The following is a 26422-nucleotide window of genomic DNA, read 5'->3' as shown; positions in this document are numbered from 1 at the left end:
GGAAAAAAATAAAAATTGGTGTATGTTTATGAGAAATTTTAAAGAACGTGATTAAATTGAGAAAACGTGTAAAGTTTGGTGAATTTTTATGATTGTAACCCTACTTATAATATCATACTTATCATTTTTTACGAAAATAATATCATAATTATCTATGCATGGTTTCTTACTTGAAAGCTTGAATTCTCTAGTTGCAAAAGATTTTAAAACCATTTTGAATTTTAATTTCTACTATAAATAAATAAAAACATAGAAAAATTAAATTGCTATTATTTTAATTTCATTCAAATAATAATATCGATTCATCAAATTAACCCCCTTGGCAAGCCCCTGCTTATCAAGCATACATTGTCAACAAAATAACCAAAGATTTGAGTTATTCATCGTCACTTAATAATTTTTGTTTAAGGTTTGTTTTTCATCATTTGATCTGTTGTAAACAGTTTTTTAATATTATAATTTTCACCTAGAAAATGGAACAAAATAAATCTCAAAAACAAATTGAAACCAAATTAGTGTTCCCTATTTCAAGTTACGCATTACATTTTAAAAAGTTGTTTAACAATTTCATTTTTTTTTGTAAACCCCTTAAACACGTTTTGTTATTCTTAATAGGCAACTAGTTGTTCCTTTATATTTAGACATAAATTAATATATTATAATAACTGAACTAATGCCGTCCAATAATAAAACAAACTATAGTGTGTGAATCAAGTAATAAAAGAACTGCACAATAAACCCCACTGATGTTAGCTATAAATTCATCCAACTAAACTTAAACTTTTATCATTTCACAGACTCACAATCTCCGGAAAGGAAAAAAAAACTTGAAAATTTGCAAAATGGGTATGAAAAATATTAATGTTTTTATGATGATCCTAATTTTTGTATTAATGACGGTGATTAAGACAAGTGAAGGTACATGTGAAGCTGAGTGTTTGCCTATATGTTTGAAGCAGACAAAAGCTTCAGTTCCTGATTGTGAGGAAGCTTGCGCTTCGTTTTGCAGCACAACACATAATAATCATCGTACTGGACACCGGAAGATTTTGCCTTACCGACAAATTCATGGGTTATTCAGTGTTTCTTTAATTACAAGTTAATTTAGTATATGCAATGTATGTACATAATTAGTTTGTATAAATTGATGTGTATATTGTTAGATGTATTTACACTATATAATAGTTTAAATGATGTTTTAATTTGATGCTTTTGTATTTTTAATGACATAATAGTGTGTGAAAGAACGGGTGGCACCCAATTATCGCCCACAAAATTAACCGACAAGATTCAAAGAAAGGGCAGCAATTCAAATTCAACTATTTCCAGTATCCGAATTGATGACATTTCGCGGTTCAATTTTGATAATTTTTCTTGTTTTTAGTTATCGATTCAGTTTGAATTTTGAGTTATCAAAATTAATCGAATCTACGGAACAATAAATTTAAACTTTTTAATTATGATTCTTTGTTAGATTATTTAAATTAATTTATGAATGACAATTGATCAATAGATTGATTCAAATAGATTAAAAGGTTCTCCTTCTTTTATTCTCATAAAATAATTCATAATCAATTGAAATCTATTTTTGTAATTTCCTTATAAACTAATCCCGTAATGTAAAAAAATGGAGAAAATGTGATAATATATTGAGGAAAAAGTAGTATAGCAAAAGAAAAAGTGAAAACTGAGAAAGATAAAATATACTATTATAGAATTTATACTAATAAAATGAGGAAGGAATTGAAGTTATTTAGTATATAAGACAGAGATTAATTATTAATTATTTTAGCCTATAAAAATGGCCAATAATTGACAATTTTGATACTCAATTGAACAACAAAATAAGTTCAGACACTACATGATATGTTTCCGAATTGATCAATATGTGTTCCCGCCATAAGCAGTTACTTTTCTGAAAATACAAATTGCAAAATAGCAATTTTTTTTCATTTCATGAATTTTATCCCTAAAAATGTCAATTTTATTCTTTCTGATTATCATCTCTTTAGGTCAATTAGGATCAACAGAAACCACTGCAAGACTTTCCAAATTCCTAATCGGAGACGATGATAGCAGAATTTACGCATGTTCTGACAGGGTTTTTTATGCATTCGAAAGTAATGGGTCCATTGCTTGGTCTTTACATTTGCCTTATTCTTGCAATTCTACCATGCCTCCAGTTCACGGCGGTAGAGGAAAAGTAAGCAGTTATTAATGCATCTTCTTCAGGACTTCGGTTTTCAGTATTATAATAGTGATTCGTGTCCGTAATTTTATGGTTTTTTTTCTCAGATTTTTTTGATTGCTGAGAACAGAGTGATGAACATAAATTTCTTAAATTTGGGAACTTCTCCACCTACAGCAGATGTTTTCTTGGGGCCTGAAAAGGGGCAGGAAGATTCAAGTGATATCATAGGACTAGCAGTGAGTACTTTGAGTTCGTCTGTTTTCATCAATGTTAAGAATAAAGGGTTGTTTGCTTATATGATGCGTGGTCAACTATTATGGAGTGCTGGACCTGTGCTTTCTCAATTCGGATACCGTCTAGGTTGCAGAAAAGGAGTTGAAGGTTGCTTTTTTACTTCAGTTCCCATGATTGATCGATGCGAGGCTAGTTTATACGTAAGCTTTCTTTGATTCCTGATGTTGTTCATATGATAGATAGTTTGAGTTTATGAACTTGTGTGTTTGAAATTTACGGATTTGCAGATATCGAATACTGCTGGAGAGCTTTATTCTTTGTCGCTCCGTAGTCCTCATTATAATTGGGTTCAGGATTTAAGCTCATATGGCAAGGATTTTACTGTCACACCAGGAAACAATGGCCTTTTGTATGTTATTATACCAACCAAGGCGATTGTATTAGCACTTGGCGTTTCCATGGGTAATGTTTTATGGCAGAGAAGTGTTGGGCCATTGAGAATAGCTGACTGCACACCAGTTGTAGATTCTAATGGTAAATATGTATCTTCTTGTCATTTAAGTTGATTCTGTAACAAGTTGTTATGATAAAATCATGTTAAAAGTAATTGACAGATTATAGACTTGTAATGAGCTTCCAATGTGGCAGGCTGGATATCGATAGGTTCGTTGGATGGTTTTCTGTACTCAATATCACCAAGTGGAGATGTAAATAAATTCACAAAAGTATCTGAAGTGAACTCTGTTATCCAAGTTAGCCCATTTCTTGATTGCTCTGGCTATGCAGTTTATATCTCTCAAGCAGAAATGGAAGGGAAAAATAGCCAATTACTTGGTGATTACAATTATGTCTCAGCGTTGAGGCCTACAGGTGTAGTTTTCACCTTGTTGGCTCCAACAACCGGTGCTGTCTACTGGTCTGAAAGCTATCCTGGTAATTCCAGTCTTAAACTAAGCTTTAGATTTTACTTATTTCTTTGTTTTAATCCCTCTGAGAATTCGTCGCGTCTGACAGGTCAGTTTTTATCTATATTGTCTCAAAGTGATCTGCAACATTTCGCTGTGGATGAGGGGATCCTTCTTGCTTTTATTACTGCTTCAAGTGAGTCTTTATGGAAAAACCATAAACAATTTATTGTAGCCTATGTCGTATAGAAACTTCCCCATCTTATGTTTTGATGTTCTACATAGATTGTAGCAAAACAAAGGGAAGTGCTAATTGTTAGGTTAACTTCTTAGATTGGTACATAATGCAAATTTATCAACTTTTAGGAAAATGAAGAATGCCATGATAAATAACCATCATATTAAACTTAATTCTTGTTCAATCATGCCTCTCTTTGTTCAAAATATTAGTTCGTTTGAGCTCAAGTTTTGTAAAATGTGCAGGGATAGGCAACCAGCTGATGTGTCGTAGCAAAAGTAATGATTTTTTCACCTCAGACTTCAGATTCTGTTTGATATTACTTTGATGGATATTTCAGAATGTGAATTGAATGTGTTCTGTCGTTTGCCACCCAGATGAGCAGCTTGTATCTACTTGCTCACAAGCAAGGCCTAAGCCTCTCAAAATTTACACAGGAAAGCTCCAACTCTAAAATAAAAGAACTTTCGTAGTTATACAACATTTTAGCTAATGAAATGTTATGGAAATTCATTATTAGTCTAATTTATTTCAGGTAATGAGAAGAAAATAATGCTGTTCCTGTTAGTTGAATCCATTGTCTTGGTAGTTTTGGCTGGACTAGTTCGATTTTGCTGCATCTTTTGGAGTAAAAAGAAGCTTCAAGGTCAAGACTTGGGAAATTTTCTTGCAAAAAGAGTAAGATTCTTCTTTCTTTCACAATTGGCCTAATTAGCCCTGCAATCTTGGTCATATAGGATGTTTCATGGAAACGGAAATGTTTTTGCAAACTCTGAATCAAGAATTGATCAACAATATGTATACCAAAAAAAGTTTTAAATATAAGTTTCGGAGTTTCAGAAGCATTTCCGGAACCATGCAGTATAGGTTGTATATATGTACTCTTACATATTATGTGGTACAGAGATCTTTACAACAGAAGAAGAAAGAATATGATCGCACGATTACAGAACTGGAAGAAAAAGCTGCAGAAGCAGCAGGAGGACATGAAATTTTCGATGATTTGGGAGACTTAGTACGAGAAAGACAAGGCATTGAACGAAAGCTCTCAACAACATACAGTTTAGGCAGAGATGGAACTAACAGCCAGAAAACAAACTCAATCCTTCCAGTATATGACGGAAAATCAAGAAGCTATTCATTTCAAAGTGCAAAGAAAGAAAATGTTACTATTTTTCGCACGTTAAGTGATTCATCTTCGGAGCAAAAAAGTAGTAGTGGTAATGATACAGATTCTAGCAGTTGGGAAGAAGAGGAAGCAGAAGAAAGGCAATCAATTGATAAAGCAAAAGGAAAAGCTCCCATTGAAGAAGCAGAAAGTTCAAGTAATGAAGATGATGATGATGATGCAGATGCTGATGATGTTGTGGATTTAAAAAGTTCATCGGATTATGTTTCGAGCTCGAATATTTCTGTTCATCCAATGTCGGTAGAATCTATACAAAGAAGAGGTAGAAGAAGTTCATGGTTGAAAAGGAGAAGGTCTATGTCTTCAACTAACTAAATTTATACAAATGAACATATATTAATCAGAAATTTTAATTTTTTTAATTATAGTTTTAAATTTGTAATAGATTTTATTTTAATGTAACTACATCCCTTCAATTGAGTTAATTGAGTCGAGCAGCTATTGGACAGTTTTTAAATACATCGAACTGAATAAGAAAATACTATATATTAAAAGACTAATTATAGTAAAAAAATCTTATTATATAAAGAACTATAGGTGTAGTGTCCACCGCCTGTAATATTAAAGATAAGTTTTGATGCAGTTTTAAATATTAATAGCAGATTTGCAGTTGTTGGTATGAAATGTATAAATATTTCGGATTTTATCATTTATTATAGTTCTCATCGTAGTTCAGGAATAATATCATCCGAAAATGTGGAGGCATTGGCACAAGACAAGAAAGAAATACCATCAATAATAGAAGCCATTATTCTTGATGTCGTTAGCTTATGATTATCATCATTTATTACTTGCGATTTTAAATATGTTAAGCGAATGTGTAATTGGATGACACATAAATGGCTAAAAAGTCTGATAACCTCCTTTTAACGAGTTATTTCAATAAATTCTCAAATTTATGTCTGACACACATTATGTATTTATATTTTTTGAAATTAATACGATTGCTATTTGGTTAAAAAATGAACAAGTAAAGAAAAAAAGGAAAATGAAATTTGTTTCCTTAACATTTTGGCCAAACATGATGGTAATCGACGATGATTGAACTGCAGACAAGGAATTTGTATATTTCCATTACAAAATTACCCAATAAGTAATAACAATTAAATAGGTTGCCAAAATTATGGGAAAGGTACACGATAACGGGTAAGCGTAATATGTTTACGCGTCGCATCTGATCACAGTCTTTCATAAAATATTAAAAAAAGAATATGAAAAGACTCTGTTTTAGTCTGTTAAAGGATAAATAAACGAGAAAAATAAAAATACTAATAAATAAATAAACAGATCCATAGTGGTGGATTAAGCTCTGTGTTTGCGGTGTATCATTGCCGGTTAACGCTCATAATTTCAGGTATATTTAACTCACTTCTTCAAATCTTAAACCCTAATTTCGCTTGTATGTTTGTTTAAGTGTTTTAGAATTGTAATTAGATTTTTTTTTGTTTAAAGAAAATAGCATTGCGTGATGTAGTATTATTGTTTCTGTTAAAGAAATAACTTGTTTTCAGTGCTCTCATCGTTATTTTCTTGATTTCTTGCTTAATTTGGTCGTTTAATTTGGTGTTTTAGTAGGTTTTTAGACTGTGATTTGAGGTTTATGGGTTCAATTCAAACCCTAACATTTCTTTCTTATAATAAATGTATTGGCGGCTCACGGGTTTATTGCTGTTTTAATTCAAGTGATGGTTGATTTTATTGCAGGATTTTAGGATATTAGAAGCAGTTCGATTAGTGCATTAATTAAGTGGATAGAGGTAGTTATTTTTTTCTCTTTTTATGGAAATGGAGGAACTAATTAGACTCCCTGATCCTAGCAATTCTGGAGATAGCCGTGAGAGTGGTGAACTTCATAACCCGGAATCTGTGCCTGGAGAAGCCAGTTCTCCGCCTAAGGTTGGAGAAGACATGAGAGACGGGGATGAATGTAATTCAGGGATCAAAGGAGTTGATTTTATTGGAGCTCAAACAGGCATGCCTGAACCGGATAATTTGGAGTTAAATGAAAATGGTGTTGGAACTGAAGAGGTTATGAAAGAAACAGAGAGTTTTGAATTCAATGAAGAAAATATTGAACCCGAAGAAGGTGAAGTAGATGGAGATAACTTGGTTATGGATAAAGGTGATATTAGAAATGAAAATACTCAGTTTTCGGTGGAAACAGAGGTTGACATGGATTTGGTTGATTCACCTATCAGGCAAGTAAATATTGAAGTTGCTGAGACCGTTGCAGTTTCTGGGAACTTGAGTAGCTTTGGTTTTACATTGAATGCTCAGAGTGATGCCCTTGATACCCAGAAGGGAAGCATTATCCATGAACACTCGAGAAACGGGGCTTGTATCCTGCTTAATTAACTAATAAAAGGTTTTAATGCTAGTTCTCTTTGTGCAATTTATTCAATTCAGCTGTTTATATACTTATTCGCTATAGGACTACTCTAGCACAAGTTAGGTGTGCTTCCAGTTCCAGACTCTGTAAGCTGCACATTACTTGAGTAATGATTGTTAATTTCTAAATTAGCAAAACTGCCTTTCATCTGTGACATTTTGCGCTTTCCATAATTCAATATGATAGCTGTATCAGGTGTTAAGAGAGCAAGAGTTACGTATGATGAACAACAACCTTCGGTACATGTTGCTTTTAACTCTTTAACAAGGTCAGGGTGGACATGAATTCAGAGCTGTATGTTTTGGTTCTTTCTGGACTGAAAGAGAGGCATTTTGTACTACTAGAATTCGCTTGGTTCTTTATTGATTTAAGTATTTGGCAATTGCTGCACTTCATACAGAACTAGCAAACGAAAGTTGGAGGAACTATTACAGCAGTGGTCAGAGTGGCATGTAAAACGTGGTTCATCATCTCAAGTATGTAAATTGGAGTTTCTGTTTTTTTTAATCTTCTATTGTTTGCTTTAAATTATCTTGCAATTGCTATGCCCTGCGGTTGGTAGAAGGATGGTTCAGTGCAATTTCTGACTTTTCTTCCGGCCGTAATGAACTGAAGTGTCATTTGAATCTGCTTGAATATGTTTCCCTTTGATTTTAAAATCCTATCTAAAATTATAGGACAAGGTGTCCATATCATAGATATGATTTGCTATTCAATAGACATTTAATTGTTAATTATCATAAAATATGATTGCAAGAATGTTTGTATCATAACTTTAATGTTTGGCTCCTCCATTTTATTATTTCTAAAGTTGCCATGTCATTTTGCCCGCACTCTGATGTGGTTCATGGTTTATATTTATAGCATTTAAAGATTAGTAAATCAAATATATAGCTCTAATGAACATTAGTTGCTAGTTATAGATTGTCAATTGTCCTAACATAGAATGCCTTTACTAATTCCTTGTGCAAGGAATTGCATTCTATGCCTTTTGTTTTGTTTTTAAATTACTAATCTGGCTAAGATACATTTGTTGGAGAATGTATTCAGTTTTCTTTTGGTTTTTAAATTACTGGCTAAGAAATAAGAATGGAGAATGTATACAGTTAGACTATATACCGTAGACAGTCTGTTGCTATTTTACTTGTGTGTGCAATCTGAATATTGAAGATACTATGCATTTCAATGCTTCAGGACTTGGATGAAGAGCTAGAGTCTGGTGAAGAAACATACTTCCCTGCTCTCTGTGTTGGCACCGATAAATCCTCTACAGTGGTAACCATATGCATTCTATCTCATCTTGCCTGCATCCATTTTGTGGACTAAATTTCTGTGGATCTCTGCTTCTTCTGACTGATGGCATATCAACATTTTGCTTCACTGTATAATGCATGAGACTGGATCAGTGACCGACACCTTTTTGTGCATCAATTTATTTTTCTTGTTTGGAGCGATTCTCATGATGCGTATGGCCTTACTCTGCTTCTCAACCAGATGTAGGAAGTAGATGTTAGACATCTCTTACTCCTTTTGGAAACTATGATACTAAATTTTGAAATATCTTGCTTCGAGGAAATGTTTATATTTTGCCGAAGATAGTTAGGAAAGTTTACTATTTAGAGATGCTGTGGATATGTCTAAATGTCAGAAATTTAAGTTGTTTTTTATTTATATTTTTTTTGTTATTACAGCATAAGTCAAGGATATAGCTGTGACCAAGATCATATAAGAAACTGAGCTAGACGATTCTTATAATCTGTAGGAAAAGACCGACCAGTCATAATAAGCTTTTTTGACTTTCCGTTTTCTTTTTACTTATTCAGGGAAGGGGTATTGGAAGAAGAGTGTTATGAGCTGCAAATAATTAGGAATAATTATGAGGGTGATACTGATAGAAAAGATTTAAATTTATTTTTCAAGAAATGGCGAACTTTGGAAATTTATGTAATACTTCCTTGGTCCATTGTTATTAACCCGATGTGCCATTAGTATTTTTATTGTTGTGCACTGTTTGTTCTCACTCTTTCCTAAAACTGAAAAATAAAATCCCCTTTTTGATGGCCAGTAGTACTTCAGGGTTATCTGAAGCGAGTGCTTGCTTGGAAGTTTTTAACAAAATTCACACTCTGGATTTTCTTCAGATTATCTTAAGAGCTGTTCTTGGTGATTTTGTCATTATTTTTGTGATCTGGAATAGGATTGTTTTCATTCTTTTCTCGATGAGGTTTGGTTTTGGTTTATCCTTCTCAAGTTTCTTTTACTTAAAATGATGTTGAGGGCCTTTTCTTAGAATCCCATTCTTCTAAGAGTGAATGCTTTGACCTATCAACTGTGCCTTGATAGCAATATTACTCTGTTAGTTAAATGAATCCATGAAAAAATTATTTCACCCTTGAGTTTTCCATCACTGAATAAGATAAAAAGTTAAGCTGTACTTGTTTGAGTCTTTTCTGTTATATTATGTCTACTTCTTTGTGAAAGTGTTCTTGTATCTGCAGTCATTTTGGATAGAGAACCAAACGAACAAACAACCGAGTACTGACTTTATTCCTTCGAATTGTGACTCTGTGCCTCTTTATGATCGCGGGTTTGCCTTTGGTTTGACTTCAAGCGAGGGCCCAAGTAATGCTGAAGGGTAAATGACTTTTTGTTTTATGTATTGTAGAAATAGTTCCTTTTGCTACTCATAAATCTAAAAGTATAATGCAGTGTACCAAGTGCATAAATCCAATTATAAAGGCCAGGAAATAGTTCCTCTTGGCTTTGAAAGTTCATTTGTTTGTGTACCATATCTGCTTGTGTGTTTTGTTGTGTTGGAGAAGATGTACGTTTTACATTTTGATCTTGTTTTTATAGAGGGCTGGAAATAGTGAACGAAGCTGCTCGTTGTTTTAACTGTGGCTCGTATAGTCATTCTATGAAAGAGTGTCGCAAGCCTCGTAATAATGCTGCTGTTAATAATGCTCGAAAACAGCATAAGTCCAAAAGGAATCAGAATGCTGGATCGCGTAATGCAACTCGTTATTATCAAAATTCTTCTGGTGGAAAATATGATGGCTTAAAGCCAGGCTCTCTGGATGCTGAAACAAGGAAACTCTTGGGTCTCAGGGTAAGAGTTGCAGCATTAAATTAGAATGTGTTTTCCTGTTTATGAGATTTAGTGGTACATGATCAACTAATTTCCGTTTTGGTACTAGAGCATCTAACTCTAAAATTTAAGATAACAATAGAGAACGTCTATGACACGTGCTAAATTTAGACGTCAAGTAATAGAGGACATCTATGCACTAAATATAGGGGGTTTAGAAACCTCCATCCATAAACTATAAAGGATTGGTTGTTATAAAGCCTAGATGGCAAGTGTCTGACAATAAATTTGCGAGACAATTACAAATTGAGTTCATTAAAAAAAGGTTTTTTTCCTATTTCATTCAGATGTTATAGATTTCTTGTTTTTTTTTTGTGCTCGTATAAAGGGAAGAGATTCAGACCAGAGCAAAGTAAATGTGAAGTGTTCTGTAAACTGCTAGTGAGAATCATCTTCTTTAGGTGTTTCATTTTGTTGGTACTGTTTGGTGATTGAACAATGTATTTGCAACATATCTCAATATAAAGTCTTAATTCCTTTCAGTTTCTTGTGTGTTAGCTTTTTCTTCAGTGTCACTCTATACTGTAAAAATATCCCTATAAACAAGCTCTGGGTTTTTTGTCATTAGAACAGCAAATAAAAGAACAAGAATTTTTTGTGTTCTGCATCTGAAATTAACTGTCATGAAGAACATGAAGGCTTCAGCTTTTGATTGTCAGAACTCAGAGCGTATTCTTGTCATATTGTTCCAGTGCAAGTATTGGTAACATAGACATTGTTAGTTGAGCTAGATTGACCTTTTATTATATTGTCATCTTAGTAGTTAACTAGGCATGTCTTATATCCTCAAAAAAAAAAAAAAAATAGGCATGTCTTATTAGGGCACAATGTTCTTGCTATGATAATGTTCCTATGCTGCCAGTATCCTTAGTTTGAGATTCTGAGCTGGAAACAAAATTTATTTATCCTTTCTCATTTCGGGCAGCCTCTAAGCCTATGGTAGATTCCAGCGAAGAAGATAAAGGTGGATGCTCTTTTTTGTGGAGCCCCATTTTCCTCAATGCATCTTATTCTAAAAGAAGGTGATACAGGAATAGAATGAAGAGATGAGAAAGATGACCATTCTCTTGTTTGTAACCACAGTCAAACTTTCTTTAGTTTGTTTACTTAAGTGCAACGTCAATCCCAATTTCCTGAAATTCTTACCCAGCTTGTGTCACGCATTGTGCTTTTGAGCTTGTGTTTACCTGAGTCGGTTGCATGAAAGCAGGCATATTGTTTTGTGACTTAATGAGCCCCTAATTCCAATGGTGTATCTTTCTTAGAAGTTTTTTAGAAAAGCTTAGCAGTGCTATTTGTGCTGAAATTGCTTTGATTTTTGTAATGGTTTACAGGAGCTTGATCCACCTCCTTGGCTTTACAGAATGCGGGAACTGGGTTATCCGCCAGGATATCTAGGTACTAAATCAATACAGCTTGCTTATTTAATTTCTTAGTCTTCTCAGTTTTCAATTTTTTTTAGACTATGAACTGTACTGTCCTTCAATTTGCTGAGCCCTAGTTGAAGTATTATTGTCTTACACTTACTTTGTGTTTGGTTCAGTTCTATTCTAAAACTAATAAAATCTAAATAAATTATAAGTATTTGTATTTTGTACTCTGAAACAAATTAATATAGAATTCATTTTAAATGAATTGAATATTAGGTTTAGAATAATTGTACATAACTAAATATTTTGTTTCGTAAAAAATGTCCGTTTGTTCAACTGCGAGTCTTTCAACATCCTAGTTTCATTCATTTTAAATTAATGAGTCTAGTTTACAATCTAATATGAGCTATTGAATTCGGATGTAGTACACCCGGATAATGCATTCCATAAGCAATATTATTCTGCAAGTTTTTGGTTTTGCTTTTCAGAAGTTGGCTAATATGAACAAATAGAGATGGGGTTTTGGACATCACATATTGACACGTTTTACTGTGTTAGCACCTCAAAAGAGATCGATATACCTTTAGGACACAATCATGACGGCATCACACATGAAATTGAGTGATTGTGCCCTCTTATCTACTGAAGTTACTAAAAAAGTTTGCTACGCATGTAAAATTGTGTGAATAAACAAGATTACCCTATTTGTTCATATTTCGCTAGTACCACCCTTTTGATTACACTTTTCTCCCTATCCTATTCCACCTTCTGTGATATGTAATTTCTTTTTATTGATCACTATGAAATGTGATGTAGGAGATTTTATTTTAGCCAAAGTTATTCCATAGAAGGGTTTATGTTAAGAGTTTAGTGCTCTGATTGGATTTGAATCAAACATTTTTATGTGGACAGATTAGAGTTTTTAAATAGAACAAGAGACCTTTGTTAAGAGGGCAACAAAGATTCTTTTTGAAGAAAACCCACTATACAAGAAAGAATGTAAACTGAACAGTAAACTCAATTATTACAAGGATATGTTTCCAGTAGAAGAATCTCATAGACTTGGTGTAACTAATTTCGGCTAAAGATGGACAAAATTTATAAGTATGCTAATAAGGGGGTCTTCCGCTGCTTATAACATTTTGTAGTTTTGTTAAAGCTAGTAGATGATGGTCTTTTTACATTACGGACTCTACGCTGTAAGTATGCTATGTTTATTTCAGATCCAGATGGTGAGGATCAACCATCAGGAATTACAATATTTGCTGATGAGGATGTCAAGGAAGAACACGAGGATGGAGAAATAACTCAAACGGACAATCCTGAACCACCAAGGAAAATGACCGTTGAATTTCCGGGAATGAACGCTCTAATCCCTGAAAATGCTGATGAAAGAATTTGGGCTCTCGGGGCTGTAAGTCATAATTCAGCCAGGAGCAGACCAGTACGTAGATCAAACCATTCTGCACAACCTAGTAGCAGATGGCATCACAATGAACAAAGAGAGACCCGGGATTCTTTTGATGACAACCCTCCAGCTCCCGGTGTCGATCCAGTATTCAGTTCATCTAGTTACCCTCCAAGGCATGGTACTTATGATTCTAGTTACAGTTTTGATAGCCCTAAAGTTTCAGGGCGCTCCCTTTCTCGATCACATACTGAAACAGGAAGGTGGAACCCATTGGAATATGAAGATTATGCAATTCACGGTTCATATTCACGAGGCGATGGCTCAGACAGATTGGAGAGAGAGACTGATAAGGAGCCGAATGACTATTCACTGGAGTATTCACACCGTAATGATGAGCGTGAGCATGACCACCGTGATCGTGACCGTGACCGTGACCGAAACCGTCATTGGAGTCGTAGTTGGAGGTGAATGGCATTATACATTATTGTAACATTATTGGGAAATTCTTTTTTGGCCAAAAAGCTGTTGTATAAATAATTAGATGAGTTTTTTTGTAGCTTAAATGGTTTCTAGGGATTCTCCGGCTGTACGGAAATATTTGGACACAGTTGCTAAAATCCACTTGCTACTTTTATGATTGCATATTTTTGTTTTGGCCTTTGGTTTTTTTTTTTTTTTTTTTGCAGATGAGTCATGCTGAAACTTGACTTATGTGCGGCTTTTCCTTTGGGGTAAATGCCGAGCCCTAAACATCACATCAAATATTAAACTTTAAATTATTTTAAAAACAGATCTAACCACTCAAAAATTTATGATTTTTAGATTTTTTTCAATTTATCCCGACGTTGAAAAATTGTCAATTTTATTTACTTTTGAATGATTATTTTGAAGTTCATGGGTTTTCGAGTGACTAGGCTTTAAAAAAATTGTTAAATGTCAATTTTTTTAAGGTTATAAAATTAAAAATTCATGCTAAAAAAATATGAGAAAATTACTATAAGATCTCTCACGTTTATCATAATTTATAGTTTGTTACCCCTTGTTTGAAAACCAAACGATTTGATACTTCAATTTGATTCTGTAAACTATAAGACCCTTCAGAAAAATATATTTATAAAAAATTAAACATCAAAAGTATAACTTGAAATTTTACCTTAACATTCTTCTAAAAAAAACAAATATACCTTAACACGTGTCTAAAACTATTCTTTAACTTTTGCGTTTTGGTTTTCCTCTTCAAATTATTTTCCAATATGTTCTTTTTTTTAAAAAAAACAACCTTTACAAACTTTTTTGATTAGCATGCAAGTGTTTTTGAAAACAGTTTTAAAACAGTTTTTAAAAAAATCTCTAACAGTTTTAAATGGTTTTTAAGATAGGTTGCAACCGTTTTTCATAACTTCTAAAAAGCATTTTAAATTATTTTTAAACAGACTTTTTTTTATAAATTTTGAGAATACAAATAAAATATCAAAATAAGATAGCACACATTCAAAATTGAAGTATTTTATATAAATTAATTCAATTAAAAATAAAGTATATGTCATAAATTTTCTGAAAAAATATTATCTAATTAACTTCACATTACACCTTTTGCATAAGTTTCATAACTTTGGTTTTGTTTTTATTATTATTACAATTTTTAAAAGGTTTGATCACTTAAAAATATTTTATCTTTTCGATTTTTTTTGTTTATGACTTCACCGTTCAAGATCTTCTATTTTAGCCCATTTTTCAATTTTTATTTTCAATTATAGCTATTTGTTTTAATTAGAGTGGAAAAGGTTCAAATAAACCTCTCGTATTGTTTTATTTTTGAAATTAATTGTGATAAAAATACAAATTAAAACAATATGAAGTAATATAAACAACATATTTGAACTTTTCTCCACTCCAATTTGAACAAAATGGTTACAATTAAAAGTGAAAATTGAAAATGAGTTAATATTGAAGATTTTTGAATGGTTAAGCCATTTTAGAATGTCAATTTAGTCAAATCAATATCTACAATTGATTCGGAAAAAAAGTCATAGTATTGGTGTTAAAATTTAAATTCGAATATAATTATTTTATTTTAAAAAATCTCATTATAAACAATTATTTACTTTATACAATAAGCTTAACCAATTTTTATATATAATAGCACGTGCCATTTCCATTTTTAGTGAAACTAATACTTAATGAAAAGTAATCAAAATTTAACTATGAATTATACCTCAAATGGGTTGTGGGTTAAAATCCTTTCACAAATACTCCTTCCTACTCAATTACTAAAAAAGAAAAAAAAAAGTTCAAATGTTCGTGGAGTTGCAAGTTTATCCTCAAGTTTTCACTTTTTTATTAGGATTAGGACTCTAATTAAACAATTAAAATCATTACATTTTTCAATTATTTCCTCTAGCTAAAATAAATAAAACAATAGTAATTACCATATTAGCACTAACATTAATCCAAATAGAACACCGAAATAGAAAACATAAAATCCTGTCGGACCCGCTACCGACTCAAATTTCAAGAAACAATTCTTATAAATACCCATCACCTTAACCACTCCGAAGTCAAGTTGACGATAAAAGATTTCTCATAGGTATTTGTTTCTTTTATCTTAAACCCCTTTAAGGTTTCTTTTAATCCTTTGATTATCTTTAGTTATCGTCGATTATGTCGCTAATTACTGTTTTTAAACCCTAAAATGCCAAAATTGATAAAGAAACAGCTCTGAATTTGACTGAATTAATCTGCATTTTGATGATTTTAACGTTCGAGGCTTCAATTTGGTGTTCGTTTTGTTGAATGTGATTCAATTGCTCGTTCTTCGTCTTCTTCTTCTTGAAATTCTAGGGTTTTAATGGTTTAAGGACATAAAAACGGTGTCGGATTTGTTTTCGTTATGTAAAAAAACCTAACGCGCACGTGTGCATTTGGACAACAATAATAAACATAAAAAAACATAAAATATACAGATAAAACCCGACACTTTCGGGTTGTCGGATCTTTGTACGGACATCGTACAACCAGATGGTTTTGGCGGGGTTTTATAGATAGACGACGGTGATGATGATGGATTAATGAATTTGTGCGTTGAGGGTATTATTGTCTGATTAATTTATCTGGATTCTTGTATTAATTAGTTACAATTACAGATATAATGTATGGATTAGGAATTAATTTGAATCATGTTTCAATTTATTGAATTTTATGCTCGAAGTTGCTCTTGAATTGCTGTTATTATTTTGGTAAATACATTATCAACTTGAATTGATGTAGTAGTTGAATGTGCGCTGGATTTAATTTAAGACAACCGTTTTAGAATAATCTTGCATTTTTAGAATTCTGAATGATGAATATAGTAGTTAAAAATTATGTGAAGAAATAAGTGAATTATATAATATTGACTAACATGTGTAATTTTGATGATATTTGTGAGATTTTAAGCTTGTTATATGTGTTTGTATCTAGAAATTTTATGAATCTGTATGCACATATGCATTATATTAGAAACTAGGTTACCCAAATTGTTTTGTTTCTTGTACTTATATTTGTCATTTTCCATTTGTTGTGTAGTTTTTGCAGAATGGATAACAATATACCAATCTAAACGTATGAAGATGCTTGCGAAGGATAATATGCCAGCGAAGATGGTTGGCCCCAAAACAATCCCTGCTTTCTCAAAATTTGCAAGTATGTTTGAGTTGGAAGGGGTTGCCTCACATTATTGCCCGGAAAATGAACTGAATGCTTGGCGCAATAATCCGCAACTCAGCAGCTTCGAAGATTTGGTTAGGAAGATGAAGTAAGCCTTAAAACTTTTCATTAAATTTTGCAACTTCTGTCTCAGCATATCGAGTATTTGCTGTATAAACAATATTTTAAGGAATTCACTTTTTATGGCTTTTGATTGTTTCAATTCTTATGCAGTGCTGGAATATGTGATTTTGAAGCAAATTATCAATGGAAAGAGCTAGGATCTAATCCTGTTAATCTCTCACAGAATCAACTATTCACAGAAGCAGCTTCATTGGTATGATCTTTCAGCAAATATTTGTTATCGATTTAATTTTTAAAACGATTTAATTTGAGTAAAAAATCCCTAAACAATAGCTATCTGTTGTCATGCTCTGCATTTTAGATAGTTATGCTGCCGTGAAAGTTCATGCCACTTAGAGTCGTCATTTGAATATAGAAATAGACTGCCTAATGGTCACCAACATAGCACTTGACAATGTTCACCTCTTTGCAAATTTAAGAGATTAGTTCTCTAAATCCTGAACAATCAATCGATTTTACTTTATCATTCATTTGAAATTTCATAGACGCTTGAGTTAAATTAATTTTTCCCCCAAAATCTTATGTAGGAGGAGTATATTAATCAGGATTTTTCGGGACAGCGTTTGGGAAATTTAATCCAAAGGGAGACTGTTGCAATAAATGGCAGTCCACAAATGTCCAGCTACATTGCTCCCAGCTGTGAAGTGATGCCAACTGTAAGTGTGGCTCATGGTTACAATTCAGATACACCATACTCTCCTGCCAATCACTTAAAATACAACGTTTTGGAGTATAATTCAATGGTGGTTGATAGAAATCAAGTTGGGTTTTTGGAAGGTAATCAATTTAACCCTCCGTCAGGATTAATGGTTAATCTAATATACTCTCATCTCTCACTACAGTTTTTTTTTTTATCTGCAGGATTTCATGATTATTGGAATAATCCAGGAATTGAAAGTACGTGCAGTGACTCACACTTGAGTCAGATTTCTAATGACATACTTCTTTTTCCTGAAAGAAACTCGGTTGCCACTACATTTTCTGAAAGGTGTGCTCCCATCACTACAAATTTCAATGGAAATGATTTTCTTAAGGTGCAAGCTTTTGATGATGGACCATTCTATTCCATGCAAGACTATCAATATAGTATTGAGGTTCCATCCAAAGACAGTTCTCAACTACCATATCTTGCTCAGGGTATGTGCATATGTATTTTGATATTTACTGGATTCTTTTAAGTACTGAACTGATTGAAAACATGTCCAGTGAGTGACTTGGATTTGTCTATATATATTTTCGCCGATTTTTTTACTTTTTTTTATTTTGTTTGTATTTTTTACTCCTGACCTTGTTTAGTCAAAATTTGTGAATAGTCAGCATAATTTACAACTTACAAGCACCAAATTAGTTCCAGCCTGTAATTGCTAGTTAGTTGAGCTTGTGCCCGAGTAATGTATCAGTGGTATGTATGCATATAGATATATACATAAATGGGTTTTTTATTATCTTGAGGTACGTATGTAACTATTTATTTGATTTGTGCACTTTTAACTTTGGGTAGCTCCGTATAGTAATACTCACTACTGCCTTTGGCTGGCAACTTTTTTAATTAGGACAGCCAAACAGGGGTTTCTGTACCAGTGTATTTAACACATAGAGTAGTTGTAGCTAAATGTAATTGAGCACACTTTCAAAAGTTTTTGTTGAAAACTGTAAATTGTTTATCCAGTTTGCCTTTGATATATGTAATCTGGTTACATGCTTTTCTTTTTCTATCCCACGATTACCCTTGTTGATTTTTCTAAAATAGACTACCACTTCTGCAACTATACTCATTTCTGTACTGTTAATATGCTAGCATAACACGTCATATCTTTTGCCATCTTTTAACTCATTTTCCCTTTTGTGTGTCCCTCATGACATTTGCAGGTGATACGAATAACAAAAACATTTCTACAAGAGCTTTTCCATCTACATTTAGAGAAGACTCCAAGTTTCCCAATACAAGTTTGCAGGTCTCAGATTATGCTCAGAAAGTATTTTCAGATGATACGATCTTGCCTAGCAATGGTTACTATGGAAGGAATTCAACTATTGATGGTTTAATGCAACCTGAACAATATCTAGAACAGAAACAGTGGCTGCCTTGTTTGTCGTATGAGCGACACAGTAAAACATTTCTGGATGAAGCTCAAGAAAGTGAATTTCTTAGTTCAGTAGTTGGACAAACAGTGTTGACAAATTCTCAGCTCCCTTCAGAACTACTTCAAGACATTCATGTTGCTCCAGAAAGTTCATATTTTTCCAGTTTAAAGGAAAATGCCAGTCCTAAATGTTCAAGCAACCATTTCGATGATTCTTTTGATTATAAGATTTTACTTGCTTATGGCAGCTACAAGAATTCGGCCAGGCCCTCAGAAGACTGCATAGTTTCTTTTGTTAATAATTACTTGCATGAAAAATTGTGCAAGAACCAAAGTTGCATGTGTGCCCAAGTCTGTTCTCTTCTATCACATTTTGACAACTGTTACTATGCTGATTGTGAAATCTGCGGTTCTATCCGCAATCAATGTTTTACATATAAGCGTCACCAAGATATTAATTATTCGGTCTCTAGCCTCTTGGGGGATTCCAGCAACACTTTTACTGGTAGGTTTGGCTCTTGGTCCACTGAAAACATGTTGCCACCTGCAAAACGTTTGAAGTCCGGCTCTTTTTGCTCACAAAACTTGTTTCTAAGTCATCCGAAGAAGGAAAATTCCTGTAGTCAATTTTCATCTGTAAACATAACTTCTTTGGCGGCTCCGTTAAAGGTTCAGCCCTCTGACCCTGGTGGAAGTCTGCCATTGCTAGAATCTCCTACATCTATTAATGCTGAAGTTCTAGAGGGGAATGTGGAATTTTCCAGAAATTTCATAATAGATCCTTCGTGTTATTATCAGAAAACAAATGATCCTAGGAGTAATTGTTTCAGATTGAAGGCTGACGGCCTGCATGAACCTTCTAAAGAAGGTATTGTTGCTTCTGGTTCAGAGAAGATAGTCGCTGGAAGTTTTTCAGGAACTGTAAATTTTATTATAAACAATGAGCTAGACAAGTTAAGGGTTATTGACATGCCTGCACTCTGTGAAGAGCTTGGTACCTCTTCTAAAAAGGAGGCAATAGCAGTCATGTCCAATGTTGACCTTGCCAAGCCAGATATAAGGGGCCAAAAGGAAGAAGATGTCAATCCAGACACTCCAAAGATAAGAGGTGTGTCCTTGATTGATTTTTTCTCTGCAGATGAAATAAAAGAACACATATCAAGTCTTCGGCAGTGGGTTGGTCAGGTCAGTACATAACTGCCACTGTTTTTGACACTTCATTAGATTTGTTACTGTAGCTTGCTTTTATCATTTTCTTGTTGTAATTCATTTGTTGGTGTTTCATTAGTTTTAGAACAGAGTCTGCATTGAGTTCTATAAATGTGAGCTGGACTATGCATGTTCTGGTTCCATCATTTTCTTGTTTAGGGAACCTGAGATTGGTCAATTTGCATTTTAAGTTGCATATCCAGTGCATTACATGTGCCATTTGCTGGCTCACTGCATGTTTAGCTTTCCTATCTTAGAATGACTCGTCTTTTATCTATTCCGTGTCATTTTTGCTTTTTATGATAATGCAAGATTACCTTATCTATTACTTATGAAGAAAATGTGGAAGGCTAGCTCTTTTCCATTTTTTTAAATCTCTGAATGAGTGCTGATATGCTGCCATATCCTCTTTTAGAAAATATCAAAGGAAGAAAAGGAAAAACTGGAAATGCATAGTGCTGATGAGAATACATGCCAGTTGTGTGCAGCAGAAAAGTTTCTACTAGCCCCAGTTCCCATATATTGCTCATCATGCGGTTCTCGCATCAAACGCAGTGTGATTTATTATAGCACAGCAGAGGAAAATGGTGTGAGGCATTGTTTCTGTACCTTGTGTTATAAGAGTCGAGGTAGAAATATCACATTCTTCGGGATAACCATCCCCAAAACCAAGCTGGGGAAAAGGAAGAATGATGGGGAGATTGAAGAACCGGTAAGCTAATAATAGGTTTGCTTTGCCTTTCCTTGAGCAGTATAAAATACTTAATATTTTATATTCTCGTTTTTGTTATGCAGTGGGTCCAGTGTGACAAATGTAAAAGCTGGCAACATCAGATATGTGCTCTCTTCAATGGTAAAAAAGACATTGAAGGAAAATCTGAGTATATATGTCCCAAATGCTGCTTAGAGGAGATTGAAAGCAGGGAACAGATGCCAGTACCAAAATCTACTGTTTTTGGCGCAAAAGATTTGCCAACCACGTTGCTCAGTGCCTTTTTAGAGCAAAGACTCCTTAGGCGTCTTAGACAAGAGAAAGAAGAGAAAGCCAAGGCTATTGGGAAGAGCGTTGATGAGGTTAGATTTCAACTCTTAGGTTACTTGATTTGGGCGTTAAGGACCACGAGGAGATGTTTTAATCCAATTTATTTCTTAGTTTATAATTTTCAGCATTTCATTTTTTTAAGTTGGTATGATAATGGGGATTTAATTTATTCAAATAAGTCAAAATCACCTATAATGATAAGCCCAAATTTTTAACTTAAACTTTTTTACTAAAAACTCTAGATTATTAGCTTTTTAATATATTTTATTGAAGTGGCTTTTATACTCTCACTTTATCATTAAATTATCACTTATACATCATAAAAAATCATCGTCATATCCTTTATTTATCTCTATAATGTTACTGACTATTATATCTATATAGATATTATATCATGCTATAATTGTTATTTTAAAATTATTTTTTTATAGTTCCAATTACATATTTTAATGCTTACAACTAAAAAAATGAACTTTTAAAATTAAAACCTGATCAATATGAAAAATCAAAATTTTCAGTGATTAAAATCATATAAAATATCACTAAAGTGAGCACTTTAAAATTTTAAATTTTTTAATATGCTTAATTTCCAGTATTTAAGTTTTAGTTTTATCAAACGCCACTTTAGGGTCAGTCATAATAGATGTGTAACAGTCTATTTGAAACTAGTTCATTTTTAGCAGCATGGAGTTACTAATTATTTTGGATATATCGGTTTGAAAGGCATGAGTTTGTTGTCGAAGTAAAAAAGCAACTTGCTCAAGGTCTACCTACTTGAGAATGATGTTTCTTCTGTGTGTTTGATTTTCATTCAAAAGTTTTATGGGTCTCTAAGAGTTGGTTTTTAAATATAAAATGCCTCTACCAAGTCTGGTTTATCTTTGTGGATTCTGTTTCTTAGGTTCTTCTATATCTTGAACATGTCTGATTCATGTGATATACGTTTATTTTTTGTTTTTCTCATGATTTACTATCGTAGCTTCTGGATTATCCATTAACATATAATGTTTGTTCATTACTAGGTTCCTGGAGCAGAAGGCCTTGTGGTCCGAGTAGTTTTATCTGTTAAAAAACAATTAAACGTGAAGAAGCAGTTTTTGGATATTTTTCGAGATGGAGATTTTCCAGATAAATTTTCATATCGGTCGAAGGTGAGAGATTCTGTTTTAAGATCATAGCAATTGTATTTGTTTCTCTTCATAATGTTTTGCTACTTTAGGAACTGCTATAGACCTTTGGCAATGCCGGATGTTATTCCTCTAACCTCCCTTCAGCTTTCCTTAAAATTCTGATTTGTCACAATTTGGTAAATGCTTTTGTTGGTAAAAAAATAAAGGGAATTTTTATTCAGGCCATGAGTGTGCAATATCAGAAAATTGCCTTTTTTGGTATTGATAATACTTATGTTTGGCTGCTTGGTTTTCTGTTTTAGGTGATTCTTTTGTTCCAGAAGATTGAAGGAGTAGATATATGCCTTTTTGGCATGTATGTGCAGGAGTTTGGATCAGACTGTAGTTCGCCAAATCACCGCTGTGTTTATATATCTTATCTAGATTCTGTCAAATACTTTAGGCCTGAAAGAGAAACTGCAACTGGAGAAGCTCTTCGTACATTTGTTTACCATGAGATATTGGTATAGTATTCTTGTTATTGCCTGTTTGGTTATTAGTATTACTGAAAAGTTGCACTCTTTAATAATTATTTTTTTTGTTTATTACCCTTCATCAGATAGGATACCTTGAATATTGTAAGAAACAAGGTTTTGCAGCATGCTATTTATGGGCCTGTCCACCTTTAAAGGGAGAAGATTATATTTTGTACAGCCATCCAGCAATTCAAAAAACACCAAAGTCTGACAAGTTGCGGCAATGGTATGTCTCTCCTCTCCTCCTCTTTCCCTTACCTAACTGTGTGTATGCTACGTGATATTTCTGCTTATTAAAATTTGCTCACCATTTTATGTTAACATAATACTGCCATCCCTTCAGCCACCTGCTGCATTTTCTCTTATATATTTTTTGCCATTATTGCTGAAAAATTCAACCATCGGTGCTAATACTGTTCTCTTTTTTTCCTTTCTGTTTGTCCTTTTGCCTCTCTGCTTGTGAATGTATCTTGATTACTAGCTGGTTTGCATTTGCAGGTATCATTCAATGCTAAGAAAAGCAATCAAAGAAAATGTGGCTACCAGTGTCACTAATTTATATGACCATCTCTTTATTCCTAGCGGACAATTTCACTCCAAGGTTACAGCAGCCCGTTTGCCATATTTTGATGGTGACTATTGGTCTAGTGCTGCTGAGAATATCATCAATAATTTTGAGAAGCAAAATGGAGAATTTATAGGGAGGAAGGTGCAAAAATCAATAACAAAGAGAACTCTTAGAGCCTTGGGCCATACAAATCCTTCTGATGATATCACCAAAGACGTACTACTAATGCAAAAGGTATCTTGGTAGCCTTCTCAGCCTTCTCTTTCCACGTCTTTCTCTATAGCTTTATAACTGGAGGTGGCTGTCTGTGTTCTCATTTCTTTATTAGATTAATTTGCAGCTTTGCTGGGTACTTTAATTTGCACAGTTAGATGTCTTTACTCAAATTGACTGGAAGATGCTTTAGAATGTTAATTAAGATGTTCAACTTGCCTGCTGATTTAGGAGTTGCATAAAAGAAATAAAGACGATGAGAAAAACAATTTAACTGCTAGATGCTGTGGGTGGTAGATGTAGCCACTTGGTTAATGAAAATATCTATCAAGTGAATGTTGCCTTCTGCAATTTTGGGTTAGAAGGTGATTAATCAGCCTTTTCAATATCTTGTTGTGGTATTTGTGGAGTCTCTGTTTTAAACTTAGCTGTTCTGGAAATTATAGAAATTGCTTTGTATACTTCCCATTTAAATCATCAAATATCTGGAACTGTTTTCACCTTTATTTTACACCACCCGATGCATTTATAGGTCGTCAATACAGCTGGAAATGGTTCAGATTAATTACTTTAGTGCTGTTTGTTTTGACTATGGTACAATTCTTTGTTATCCTAACATCCCCGTTTCCTTTGTCAGCTAGGGCAAATGATCTCTCCTGTTAAGGAGGACTTCTTTGTCGTCTCTTTGCAATTTGTTTGCACATATTGCCGTGAAATGATAATATCCGGGTGGCGATGGTTCTGCTGTCAATGCAAGAATTTTCATCTTTGTGAAAGGTATTACATATACCAGTATCATTCTCACTTTTCGGTTCAAGATATATCTTACCATCTGCTGTATGCTCTTCAGTGAGGATGGAGTATCTCATTCCCATCTCGCATTTTCTGTTGTGTAATGTTGTCTTTTATATATGATTTGCAGGTGTCATGATGTGGAGCACGGCCTTAATGGAGGGGACACACACACTATAAGCGGCAAAGAGAAACATTCTCTCTCTAAGGTTATTCCGAAGTCAAAACTAGTCTGATTTACTTTTTATAGTACAAAATTGGCAAAACACTTGTATCTATGTTTTTTTTTTCTCTTTCAGATAACGGTGAACGATGTTCCATCTGATACCGAGGATGAAGATGTAATTGTTGATTCTTGGTTATTTGAAAATAGGCATACCTTATTAGGCTTCTGTCAGAAGAATAACTATCAGTTTGACACGCTCAGACGAGCTAAACATTCTTCAATGATGATCCTGCATCATCTTCAGAATCAAGTATTGTCCTCAGCTGGGTCCACCTGCATCATTTGTCAGCAGGATACTTGTAAGGATGATAAGAATGTCTGTGCTAGATGCCGCAGTGAAAAACATGGTTTTTTCCGTATTCATAAGTTGGCTTATCAGTCGTCGACTGCTACTCGTGAAACCGAGTGTAGAGATGAAACTGAGCATACAGATGCACGAAAGGCATTGCTTAAGGTATGAGGAACAAAATATTTTGAAAAAAAAAAGGTACGAAGACCAGAAGATATTTCATCCTTTGAAATTTTGTGTTAAACCAAAATTTGGAATCCGGTTAGTTCCTTTTTGCGCGTCAAGTGTATCAATAATCTTTTGTTGATTTACTTAATACAGTGCATTTTATTGAGCATTTTACTTCATTTTGATAACATTTCTCAGGAATCGATTAGTGAATTGAGTGGAGGTTTTTTAGATTTACAACCCTGTATCATCTCGATGCAGCTAAAGGAACTTCTAGATGTCTTACAACATGCGTCGCTATGTAGAGCAACCAAGGGTGACCCCTGCTCTAACCCATACTGCTTTGCGATGAGAAGATTGTTCATCCATGCATCCAATTGCACCACTCGAATCGCCAGAGGATGTGCAGTCTGCATAAAGGCATGGAAAATACTGTGGATTCATGCAAGCTTTTGCAGGCTAACAGATTGCCACGTGCCACGCTGCAGGTTGGTTCCATTTTCATGGGTTCTCTGTCTGAACTAAGCTATTTTGTTCCATGTCACATATACTGTCGAGTGTTTATTTGATCTATTTGTGCTAAATTTGTAGAGATTTGAAGCAGCGTATGCATGCACTATAACTGAGATCTGGAAGAGGTGACTTTCGACAAGAAACACCCAAATTTCTCGGCGTAGCTTGGAATTTCAAGTATATAGGAGAACAGTGTATATAACCAATAGCACTAATCTAGTGTACAGGATCAGAGTTTATCGAGATCAAATAGCACAGATAGAGGAGTTACAAAGAAATGGAAGGCAAAACCAAGTTTTGATACATGTCGTGGAATCAGATTTAGCTTGCGGTAGTTTACTTAGGCTGATTCAAGTTTTGAGCCTGTAGAACCAGCATATTTTGTTTGATATGTATTGCTGAAGTCTTCGTCATTCCTGTCTATAGTTTAAATTAATGAGAATGGGCATTAATTTAGATATACATTGATTGAATTATATATTTTACTCGTAGTCGTACGCAATCCTCGTTTTACTTCGGGAATTACATATGTTTTTTTCAAAAAAAGACTAACAAATAAAAATCTGAATAAAATAATATATTTTATTGATTATTATGGAACAGTAACTAATATGTAAATATTATATACTATACTAAACGCAATGGATTAACTAAAGTATCATCTCTTATTTCTTAATTTAATTTTATCTTTTAGATTTATACATTTTCATTCAAAGATATCTTTCCTTTCTCATTACTATAAAAATGCACGTTTAATATAAAGTCCGCAC

General features: G+C 33.5%; 3 protein-coding genes across 8 annotated transcripts; all 3 read left to right on the top strand.

The window, feature by feature from the left end:
• The first annotated feature begins 1847 nt into the window (after positions 1 to 1847).
• Positions 1848 to 5072, top strand: LOC126677153 (protein GAMETE EXPRESSED 3). The gene is made up of 9 exons (XM_056105545.1): positions 1848 to 2203; positions 2296 to 2625; positions 2713 to 2959; positions 3074 to 3358; positions 3440 to 3526; positions 3814 to 3846; positions 3946 to 4009; positions 4099 to 4246; positions 4473 to 5072. The coding sequence occupies exons 1-9, from the start codon at positions 1976 to 1978 to the stop codon at positions 5070 to 5072; spliced, it is 2022 nt and encodes a 673-aa protein (XP_055961520.1). The 5' UTR covers positions 1848 to 1975.
• Positions 5073 to 5896: 824 nt separating this feature from the next.
• Positions 5897 to 13717, top strand: LOC126677154 (uncharacterized). 2 transcript variants are annotated; one of them, XM_050371641.2, is made up of 9 exons: positions 5897 to 6111; positions 6462 to 7095; positions 7342 to 7414; positions 7547 to 7622; positions 8341 to 8421; positions 9645 to 9781; positions 10003 to 10255; positions 11629 to 11692; positions 12888 to 13717. In XM_050371641.2, the coding sequence occupies exons 2-9, from the start codon at positions 6537 to 6539 to the stop codon at positions 13541 to 13543; spliced, it is 1899 nt and encodes a 632-aa protein (XP_050227598.1). In that variant the 5' UTR covers positions 5897 to 6111; positions 6462 to 6536; the 3' UTR covers positions 13544 to 13717. The 2 variants fall into 2 exon arrangements, with proteins under 2 accessions (XP_050227598.1, XP_050227597.1); XM_050371640.2 differs by having other exon boundaries at positions 5899 to 6111; positions 7333 to 7414.
• A 1790-nt stretch (positions 13718 to 15507) lies between these two features.
• Positions 15508 to 26046, top strand: LOC126677472 (histone acetyltransferase HAC1-like). Of its 5 annotated transcripts, none has more exons than XM_050372106.2 (17): positions 15508 to 15662; positions 16640 to 16868; positions 16994 to 17096; positions 17431 to 17680; positions 17765 to 18040; positions 18773 to 20172; positions 20612 to 20908; positions 20992 to 21270; positions 22261 to 22389; positions 22671 to 22871; positions 22967 to 23109; positions 23382 to 23685; positions 24302 to 24441; positions 24587 to 24665; positions 24756 to 25136; positions 25401 to 25627; positions 25731 to 26045. In XM_050372106.2, exons 2-17 carry the CDS (start codon positions 16678 to 16680, stop codon positions 25759 to 25761), a joined length of 4431 nt encoding a protein of 1476 aa, XP_050228063.1. In that variant the 5' UTR covers positions 15508 to 15662; positions 16640 to 16677; the 3' UTR covers positions 25762 to 26045. The 5 variants fall into 5 exon arrangements, 3 of the variants coding, with proteins under 3 accessions (XP_050228063.1, XP_050228062.1, XP_050228064.1); XM_050372105.2 differs by lacking the exon at positions 15508 to 15662 and adding an exon at positions 15999 to 16162 and having other exon boundaries at positions 25731 to 26046; XM_050372107.2 differs by lacking the exon at positions 15508 to 15662 and adding an exon at positions 15999 to 16151.
• Positions 26047 to 26422: the final 376 nt, after the last annotated feature.

This window comes from Mercurialis annua, linkage group LG4, assembly GCF_937616625.2.
Source record: "Mercurialis annua linkage group LG4, ddMerAnnu1.2, whole genome shotgun sequence".
NCBI classification, from domain to species: Eukaryota; Viridiplantae; Streptophyta; class Magnoliopsida; order Malpighiales; family Euphorbiaceae; genus Mercurialis; species Mercurialis annua.
This window is presented reverse-complemented; position numbering and strand designations above follow the sequence as displayed.